Genomic DNA, 10,821 nt, shown 5'->3' with positions numbered 1-10,821 from the left:
GGGAATGAAGCCCCACTTGGTTTAAGGGCAGTGGAGAACCATCCACTCCCTGGACCCTCCCTCGGGGTTCTTTTGTGTCGGGGGAAGGATACGTGACGATGCCAGCCAGCAGCCAGTAGTCATGGCGACGGTGCCAGATGTCGTAGATCTTTCCGGAGGACAGGGCGGCTCGCTCCTCGGTCTGCCACAGAGTGTGGAGTTCTGGGAAGCGGACCAGGTTTAAGTTATTCCCCTTTTATTCCTCCATGTTGGGGACGTTAAGTTATACTACAACAATAGTTGATGTAGTCGGTTGGAAATTAAGTTCGTGGCAGGGCAGAAGGGAGAGGAGAGCCCTGCTTCTTTAATTCTAACTATAAAACGTCTGACTGATTTATCCGTCACGTTGTTCAGCGTCTTGAACAACCGTCACTTATGTAGCGCTGTGTAAGCCTTTAAACCTCTTACTGCAGATTAATTGCCCACAATGCAATACTCAAGCGGCCGGAAAGCCACTGGAAAATGTAATACCTTCTTTGACAAAAAAAAAAGTACACTTTCAGGATTAATAATTCTTTTTTAGTTTGTCATCCTTCGAGGTTGTCCTCATTCGTTCTTGGGGTCACCCACGATGTGTTTACCCACGCCCAGTGGCGTGGTTCTGTCCCCAGAGGACAGCGTGTAATGCGTGTTGGCGCTGCTGGGTTTACTCAGTGTTAGTAACGCTATGCTCCATCCCTCCGTACCCGTGAAGCCTCCGTCGGCGATGTTGAACATGAATCTGGTCTTGAAGCCGTTCCTGTCCTCCTTCCTCTCCTCTGTCTCCTCGGGGGGGTCCTTCTCTCCATTCAGCCGTCCCTCGGACACCACCTCCTCGCTCTTCACCTCGTCCGCAGCGGCTGAAGACGAGGGAGAGACAGGCAGAGAGAGAGAGAGAATAAAAACAGGCCAGAGGTTGAGGTTTTAAAAATAATATTCATGTGGACCTTTAACCTCGGAGGCCCACTGACTGTAGCTTCAAAATCACAAAATAAAACAAAGTATCAAGGCAGTGGCATTACTGTATTCATATTCTACTAGTCTCAAAAATCAGCCTGGCCACTGTAAAATACACTCAGAAAGCCTGATCTCTGTACCAAGGCCCCACTGCCCCCTGCACTGGTCGGTGTCCGGTCCAGACCAGTAGGAATGCTGGATCAGAGATTAATATTTGAAATACTCTACACATTCTACATAGTTGACACACACCACATACGGTCTTTAGCTCCACACAGCCTGAGGGATCCATCTCAACATTAAGTTCCCAAACAAGCAGTGTGTAGACTAGTGTGTGGACAACAGAATGTCTTTGTTGGGTTCCCAGGGAGCCGTCCCATTCACAGTGTGGTTGGTATGACCTCCATGCTCCCTGTGTTGAGGCTACACAGAGCTGCTCCTCTCTGGGCAGCCTAGGGAACCACGCCATTCACATCGGATGACTTGGATAATGGTTTGCATACTATTTGTATATATTTGCATGTATTTGTGTGTGTTAAACTCAACATTTGCTTGACATTAAGGAGAGGAACACTGCAGACGACCGGTCTGTTTACCTGGCTTGTGTTCCTTATCGTCGGTCTTGGATACGGGTTCACTCTCTCCCTTCTCTGAGGACTTCTCTGGCGTTTCCTGACAGGGGTCCACTGGGAAAGGGCAGCAGAAGGATTTCATTAAGATAAGAACTGATAGCAAGAGACCTTATTACATCTCAGACAGAAGCTGTGTCTGCCCCAGCTTGTGCCTGACAAACCTATAAATGTCCGTTCAAAAGAGAGATACAAATGTTGATAAATAGATTCACAAGTTAAAAAAGGAGATGCCGGTCAGACTAATGAACGTTTTCACAAGATTATAATTAACATAGAAAATTACAATCTTGTTAAATCTTAGTAACAATGAAAATAGCAGCAATATGATTGGTGTAGGACTCTCTAGCAGTGAGGTCACACCACAACCACCTCTAGCTGCGCTCTCATTGGAGGGCGGGTCTGAGGCCTTGGCCGTCGGCTCTTTTGATTGGCTGCTGGACGACTCTCCCTTGGTGGGGGCGGGCGACCCGGCCCTCTCCCTCTCCTCGGGCTCCGGCCCCCTCTCCGCCCCCCCCCTTGGGCTCCGGGCTGTCGGGGGGCTTCTCTGGGGTGGGGGCGGGCTCTCCCGCAACACTGGCCTGCAGGGGGCGGACCAGGAAGTAACGAGGGAAGGAGATTGGTCGAGAGATGAGGAGGTCATCCAATAGTGCTCAGACATTTAGTAGATGCTTTGATATTTTGATATGAATCAAATATTAAAAGTCTACTAGTATTAATTCATGGTTTGGGCATCTTGTTCAACGGTTTACTGAGGTCCATGGGGATTGAACCCAGAACCTATTGACCAAGAGTCAATACACAGCCTTAATAATGAGACTTCAGTGTCTCTGTGAGAAGTTTAAAGGCTTTGGAGGACGTGCAGGGTGGGGGGGGGGGGGGGGGGGGGGCATAGTGTCGGAGGGTGAAATGCTTAAGGACCTACTTCCTGTTCATGGTGTTTCTTGCTGTCTGGCTCCGGGGATTCCTTCTCCTCAGTGGAGCCAGACAGAGACTCGAGTTTTTCTGAAATAGGAGGAAAAGTAGTGAAACGAAGAATTGCGGTACTTCTCTTTGTCTTTTAAAGGTTTTATAAGGTCTAAAAACATAAGGGTACAACTATCCAGTCCATTCTGGGTTGTGTGTTCCCATAATGCATTGCATTCCCCAAGAGTGTTTACCGGACCTTAACCTCATTTAATCCAAATTAACATTTAATATGCACACTTAACAACTTTAAACCTACAATAAACCATCCCTAAACGAACAAAAATGTGAGTCGACTGATGCATCATGGGAAATGCACCATCAGAAAGCCATTGAGCAGGGTTATTTCTGAGCAGTATGAAAACAGCGTATGAAGGGAACATGGCAGACGTCCAGCCCCTGGGGGGGGGGGGCTGACCTGCGGGGACGGGGGTCCCAGGCTGCGTGGCGGCGGGACTGGCTGCCACCGGCGTGTTGGGGTCTGACGACAGGCTCTCGGTCAGCTTCTTCAGCTCCATCCCGATGGGGATGAGGTCCGGGGAGCTCAGCTTACCGTTGACGTGCTCAAACTCCTGGACCTGAACTCACGGGATAGATGATACATTACTGTTAGGGTCAGTGGGTTAGATGATACATTACTGTTAGGGTCAGTGGGTTAGATGATACATTACTGTTAGGGTCAGTGGGTTAGATGATACATTACTGTTAGGGTCAGTGGGTTAGATGATACATTACTGTTAGGGTCAGTGGGTTAGATGATACATTACTGTTAGGGTCAGTGGGTTAGATGATACATTACTGTTAGGGTCAGTGGGATAGATGAGACATTACTGTTAGGGTCAGTGGGTTAGATGATACATTACTGTTAGGGTCAGTGGGTAAGATGATACATTATTGTTAGGGTCAGTGGGTTAGATGATACATTACTGTTAGGGTCAGTGGGTTAGATGATACATTACTGTTAGGGTCAGTGGGTTAGATGATACATTACTGTTAGGGTCAGTGGGTTAGATGATACATTACTGTTAGGGTCAGTGGGATAGATGAGACATTACTGTTAGGGTCAGTGGGTTAGATGATACATTACTGTTAGGGTCAGTGGGTAAGATGATACATTATTGTTAGGGTCAGTGGGTTAGATGATACATTACTGTTAGGGTCAGTGGGTTAGATGATACATTACTGTTAGGGTCAGTGGGTTAGATGATACATTACTGTTAGGGTCAGTGGGATAGATGATACATTACTGTTAGGGTCAGTGGGATAGATGATACATTACTGTTAGGGTCAGTGGGTTAGATGATACATTACTGTTAGGGTCAGTGGGATAGATGATACATTACTGTTAGGGTCAGTGGGTTAGATGATACATTACTGTTAGGGTCAGTGGGTTAGATGATAGGTATTCTACTGTTAGGGTCAGTGGGTTAGATGATACATTACTGTTAGGGTCAGTGGGTTAGATGATACATTACTGTTAGGGTCAGTGGGTAAGATGATACATTACTGTTAGGGTCAGTGGGTTAGATGATACATTACTGTTAGGGTCAGTGGGTTAGATGATACATTACTGTTAGGGTCAGTGGGATAGATGATACATTACTGTTAGGGTCAGTGGGTTAGATGATACATTACTGTTAGGGTCAGTGGGATAGATGATACATTACTGCTAGGGTCAGTGGGTTAGATGATACATTACTGTTAGGGTCAGTGGGTTAGATGATACATTACTGTTAGGGTCAGTGGGATAGATGATACATTACTGTTAGGGTCAGTGGGTTAGATGATACATTACTGTTAGGGTCAGTGGGTTAGATGATACATTACTGTTAGGGTCAGTGGGTTAGATGATACACTACTGTAAGGGTCAGTGGGTTAGATGATACATTACTGTTAGGGTCAGTGGGTTAGATGATACGTATTAGACTGTTAGTGTTTGTGGGACTCAATCAATTTGAATTAAACCAGGGTCGCCGCATGAGGATGACCTGTCGATTAGCTGACCTGTCGATCAGTTGACCTGTCAATCAGCTGACCTGTCGATCACTATCAGCCTTATGGTCTCTGGACTGTGAAGACCTCTTCTGGCAACAATTTTAGTTTTGCCGAAAATTTTTAATTATTATTTTTTTCGAATAAATTATAAAAATACATTTGATTTATACAGTGCTTTTCTAAGTGCTCAAAGAAGCTTAACAAATTAAGCACAGGCTTAAATAAAAGAACAGGGACAACAAGTGCGTACACGGCCGGTTCTATTCCCAGTAGTCTCGTACCAGCCCTCCCTGACCAAGAGTAGAATTCGACAGCGTGTCGATAAAACAACAGAAGCACCGACTGTGACGCGTGACTGACAGCCGGGCCTCGGCCTCCGCTGTCATCAGCGTGATTCGACTGTTTGTCGATAAAGCTTCGGACAGCTGTAGTGCGTCTCTGACCTTCTTCCGGACCAGCGACATGACCCCGATGCGCGTGAGGACGTGCTGGCGGGACAGGCCCTCGCGCGGGACCCCGTCGGCGAAGGTTTCGGCCCCGTCGGCCCCCGGCTCACAGAGGTGTCTCATGAACAGAGAGACGTACGCCCTGAGGGGAACAGGAACACAACATGGAGGACGGCCCGGTGCCACGGGACACGGCCCGGTGCCACGGGACACGGCCCGGTGCTACGGGACACGGGACGGGGTCGGGGTCAGGGGGCCGTGGGTCTTACAGAGGTGGGATGAAGCATTGGGAGCCCTTAAAGTCTGTACATGGATGCATCTAGGTGAGTCAACATCAGCTTCACATGTCGTTTAGGGTCAGTCAAACAAGGCAGACGATACATCAACGCGACCTTGAAGTGAGGCTGAGGACAGCAGAGGAATGGAATACAATTTCTAAAAGACCGAGTTACCAGAAAGAAAAACACACAGAGAACGTGCATCATAGATGTAGGACAATGTACACAATGTTCGTTATTATTTGCAGACACCTTTATCAGAAACCTACAGTGACCGCAGGAACGGATATTAAGTAGCAGGTAAGGTCTACTCAGGGTAACATGTCCAACAGGTTAGCCTACGGATACCGGTGGGTGGTTGGACTGTCCAACCCCCCGGCCCAGGGGGTTGGACAGTACCCCCCAGCCACCACCACAGCCTCGGCCACAGGGCACCAACAGAACCATCAGAACCAGTACCTGAACTCCCGCTCGCTCTTGCCCCGCAGGTCGCGCACCAGCCAGTGGGAGTTGAAGGCGTCTTGGGGGGGCATGCCCCAGCGCATGATGGCGTTCAGGAAGGCCTTCCTCTGCCGGGCGTTGAACCCCAGCACCTGGACCCCCGGGGGGGGGGGGGGGGGGGGGGGGGGGAGAGGGGAGAGAGGGGGAGAGAGGAGGGAGAGAGGAGGGAGAGAGGGGGGAGAGAGGAGGAGAGTCAGAACCAGTGGAGGAGGGAGAGAGGAGGGCGAGAGGGGGGAGAGAGGAGGGAGAGAGGGGGGAGAGAGGAGGAGAGTCAGAACCAGTGGAGGAGGGAGAAAGGAGGGAGAGAGGGGGGAGAGAGGAGGAGAGTCAGAACCAGTGGAGGAGGGAAGGGGAGGGAGAATCAGAACCAGTGGAGGAGGGAGGAGGGAGAGAGGGGGGAGAGTCAGAACCAGTGGAGGGAGGGGGGAGAGAGGGGGGAGAGTCAGAACCAGTTGAGGGAGGGGGGAGGGAGGGAGAGAGGGGGAGAGTCAGGACCAGTGGAGGAGGGAGGAGGGAGAGAGGGGGGGAGAGTCAGAACCAGTTGAGGGAGGGGGGAGGGAGGGAGAGAGGGGGAGAGAGGAGGGAGAGAGGAGGGAGAGAGGGGAGAGAGAGGAGGAGAGTCAGAACCAGTGGAGGAGGGAGAGAGAGGGGGGAGAGTCAGAACCAGTTGAGGGAGGGGGGAGGGAGGGAGAGAGGGGGAGAGTCAGGACCAGTGGAGGAGGGAGAGTCAGGACCAGTGGAGGAGGGAGGAGGGAGAGTCAGGACCAGTGGCTTAGGAGACGTACTACTACGGGAGCATTGGGTGATGAAGAGGATGGTGGTGCTGATGAGGAGGAGGAGGATGAAGATGGTGCTGATGATGATGATTTTGTACAATATGATTCTCGTTTTGAGTCTTACCTCAATAAATCACCTCAATAATATTACAAATTGAATTGCGAATTTGTAATAACAAATATGCCTCAGTACAGGTGGTTAAAAGACTTGTACCATTTCATATTTATTAACTTAAAAGACACGTTTGTCCAACAGGTAGTCTGCAACCCTAAACATAAGTCCCTACATGGTCCTTCCTCCCATTAGTCCCTACATGGTCCTTCCTCCCATTAGTCCCTACATGGTCCTTCCTCCCATTAGTCCCTACATGGTCCTTCCTGCCATTAGTCCCTACATGGACCTCCCTCCCATTAGTCCCTACATGGACCTCCATCCCATTAGTCCCTACATGGTCCTTCCTCCCATTAGTCCCGACATGGTCCTTCCTCCCATTAGTCCCTACATGGTCCTTCCTCCCATTAGTCCCTACATGTTCCTTCCTCGCATTAGTCCCTACATGGTCCTTCCTTCCATTAGTCCCTACATGGACCTCCCTCCCATTAGTCCCTACATGGACCTCCCTCCCATTAGTCCCTACATGGTCCTTCCTCCCATTAGTCCCTACATGGTCCTTCTTCCCATTAGTCCCTACATGGTCCTTCCTCCCATTAGTCCCTACATGGTCCTTCCTCCCATTAGTCCCTACATGGTCCTTCCTCCCATTAGTCCCTACATGGTCCTTCCTCCCATTAGTCCCTACATGGACCTCCCTCCCATTAGTCCCTACATGGTCCTTCCTCCCATTAGTCCCTACATGGACCTCCCTCCCATTAGTCCCTAAATGGTCCTTCCTCCCATCCCTATACAGAGGAGAGCATCCAGGGGTCCTCACCTCGATGCTGCCCCCCACGCGGGCCAGCAGGGGCGGCAGGGGCTTGTCCTTCTCCCCTCTCAGCTGGCGGCGGGAGTGGCGGCGTCCGCCTGCGCAGAGCAACAAACACAGCGGGGGGGGGGGGGTGAGAGGGGGGGGCCGCGAGGGGGCGTTTACCATGCCACCATGGAGCTAAGCTGGCAAGAAGTCTTACCTTCAGGTCTCTCCTCGAAGTCTTCGTCCTCGTCTTCGGACCCCACGGAGTACTCGGATTGATTGTCTGAAAGATCATCCTGCCACTCTGAGCCACACATCAGAAAGAAACAGTACAGTGCATTCACTCCTGCAGATGGCCACTGGGGGGCGCCAGGGCACTGCAGGCCTATTGGCTATAGCTATGGCTAGCCTTACCAGCGTCATGCCATGGGACAGAGATAGATAGCGTGGGCATTTGGTCTTAACACCACCCACTTTACATTCAATTGGTTAAATTAGCTCCCGGAGGGGAGTGGGGAGAGCATTGTGTGTTTGAGGCCAAGTCTTTGCCAAAAGTTCTGCCAAGGTTCTGCGTGCACACATGCTTGTCCTTCTCCCATCATGTGTGCGCATCATGTGTGTTCAGGTTTTGCATACTAAACCTGTCTGGGTTCCCAGAAGGCCCACACAGTGTTTCCCCTCGCTCTACTTTATTATACACCTATGGCCGTCACACTGTCCTCACTCAGGTCCTCAGACACTCGGGAAGAGGGTCAACCACTCGTACCGGGCCGAGGGTACTCAGACTGACTCTGGGATTCAGAGGGTTTGTCTCTAGCGCACTCTCACACAAATAAGTGCTTCTGTTGGAAGAAACTTGAAACCCTATATCAGTATGATGTGAAAAAGAAACTAGGCTTTTTCTGGGATTCTGCGGATTGTGAATCAATATATTCCCGTACAATTCCCGGTCTAGTGTTAAGCTTGCTAATTTTAATTGAAGAATATCTGCAACTATCACTAGTCATGGCATTCTTCATCACATTACCATGTTATATCATTATATTATGAGTGTATAATCGGATCTGCAACAATGGATCACAAAAGGCGGATTGAAAGCGAGCCCTTGGTGTTGTCATTTTAAAGCCAGGAGGCCCGACACTACGAGACGGTATGTATTAACAGAGTACTCCGATGAAACTCTGCGCCAGATTCAATCACTTGTGAAGATGAGGATTCAGTTTCAGGGACTGTCGTATCATAACCTCAAGTTGACTAACCCCACAGCGGAATGGACCTCGGTCAGTGGTGTGCGTCCTGGGAGCTGAGGAGTGGGAGTTCTGGGAGTGTATCTGGTGTGAGGGCAGGGTCTTACATTTTGGTAAATCTTGGAATTGCTCTGCATAGGAGGTGTGTTCACCAACTATTGTGTGCAAAAAAGGGGTTAACCATTAATTTGACGATCTACGATTCATCAATGTTGCACACAATGGTTGTTTAGTTTAAATCCCCCTCCATGCATTTGGTGCAATGACACATTGCGTGGGGAGACGTATATGTTGAAGAGCTGTAGAAATATTGTTGCTAGGCGATTATGAATTATTCAAACCAAGCAAAAGCATGTTGAGGACCTAAAGGTATACCCAGTGTGAGGGGTGTGTATTCTGGGAGATAAACGAAGGGTGTGAGGGGTGTACCCGGGAGGAGACCCAGGGTGTAGGAGGCTGTATCCCGGGAGGTGACCCAGGGTGTAGGAGGCTGTATCCCGGGAGGTGCCCCAGGGTGTGAGGGGTGTACCCGGGAGGTGACCCAGGGTGTGAGGGGTGTACCCGGGAGGTGCCCCAGGGTGTGAGGGGTGTACCCGGGAGGTGACCCAGGGTGTAGGAGGCTGTGTCCCTGGGGGATGACCCAGGGTGTGAGGGGTGTACCCGGGAGGTGCCCCAGGGTGTGAGGGGTGTACCCGGGAGGTGACCCAGGGTGTGAGGGGTGTACCCGGGAGGTGACCCAGGGTGTGAGGGGTGTACCCGGGAGGTGACCCAGGGTGTAGGAGGCTGTGTCTGTGGGCTGCTGACCTTGGTCCTCCTGCGTGGCGTCGTTGTAGTTGACCTGCTTGCGGATCCTCTTGCCCTTGCCCAGGTTGCGGGCCAGGTCCTCCTGCTGCTGCTCGTAGTGGTGGCGCAGCAGCTTCTCCCAGTAGTCCGGGTCCACGTTCTCCTCCTGCTTGATGATCTCCCTCTGAGGCTCCTCCTGGGGGGGGGGGGGCAGCAGTGAGACACACACTAATACACACTGAGGCACACACTAATACACACACTAATACACACTGAGCCACACACTAACAAACACTGACACACACACTAATACAAACTGAGGCACACACACTGATGAACACTGAAGCACACACACTGAGGCACACACTGATACACACTGACACACACACTAATACACACTGAGGCACACACACTAATACACACTGAGGCACACACACTAATACACACTGAGGCACACACTAATACACACTGAGGCACACACTAATACACACTGAGGCACACACACTTAATACACACTGAAGCAAACACACTTAATACACACTGAAGCATGCACACTTAATACACACTGAAGCACAAAGACACACACACTAAATAGACACTGAATAAACGCTGAAACACACACTTACACACTGAAGCACACAGACACACACACTTATTACACACTGAAACACACACACGTAAAACACACAGAAACACACTGAAACACAGACACGTAAAACACACGCACATAAAAGCACACAGAGACACAGACAAAACCCACAATCACACACACATTGACAAAGAGAGAATATATACACATAAACACACCGAAATGACTTATGTAATACAAGTAACTAACTAACTCAACCAAACCAGGCCCCCATACTCCTCATGTACCACAAACCGGGCCACATTGAAGGACTTCCCTTAGTTATCAACTAATTAACCAACTAACTAACTCACTAACTCACGGACTAACTAACCCCGAGCAGGCTCACCTCTCCGTCCTCCTCCTTCACAACGTACTTGGCCACCTTGAAGGAGCTCAGGTACTCGTTCATGTTCTGGATCTCCGTGTCCTCCGTGTTGTCTTGGCTGCGGTCCAGCAGCTTCGAGATGGCGTTGTCGTCGTAGTGGATCACACTGCCCTCGTCGCACTCCTTCATCTCCCCTGGCGACGCAAAACACGCCTCAGACACACATCAACAAACACACGCCTCGAAAAACAACTCAAAACACGCCTCAGACACACATCAACACACACACGCCTCAGACACACATCAACACACACACGCCTCAGACACACATCAACACACACACGCCTCAGACACACATCAA

General features: G+C 50.3%; 1 protein-coding gene across 1 annotated transcript in view; it reads right to left on the bottom strand.

Moving 5' to 3' along the window:
• Window positions 1-92: 92 nt before the first annotated feature.
• Window positions 93-10,821, bottom strand: part of chd5 (chromodomain helicase DNA binding protein 5) — a gene marked incomplete at its 3' end in the record, with an annotated part of 30,570 nt that continues 19,841 nt past the window's right edge. Inside the window, 13 exon segments of the mRNA XM_030374666.1 lie at window positions 93-201; window positions 726-878; window positions 1,572-1,661; window positions 1,977-2,097; window positions 2,099-2,185; window positions 2,530-2,609; window positions 2,989-3,148; window positions 5,009-5,153; window positions 5,749-5,882; window positions 7,499-7,587; window positions 7,692-7,778; window positions 9,526-9,700; window positions 10,482-10,654. Of these exon segments, the coding sequence (XP_030230526.1) occupies window positions 93-201; window positions 726-878; window positions 1,572-1,661; window positions 1,977-2,097; window positions 2,099-2,185; window positions 2,530-2,609; window positions 2,989-3,148; window positions 5,009-5,153; window positions 5,749-5,882; window positions 7,499-7,587; window positions 7,692-7,778; window positions 9,526-9,700; window positions 10,482-10,654 (1,603 nt within the window).

Source organism: Gadus morhua, chromosome 13 (genome assembly GCF_902167405.1).
Source record: "Gadus morhua chromosome 13, gadMor3.0, whole genome shotgun sequence".
Taxonomy (NCBI): domain Eukaryota; kingdom Metazoa; phylum Chordata; class Actinopteri; order Gadiformes; family Gadidae; genus Gadus; species Gadus morhua.
Note: the sequence above shows the minus strand (reverse complement) of the source record. Positions and strands in the feature narration are given on the sequence as shown.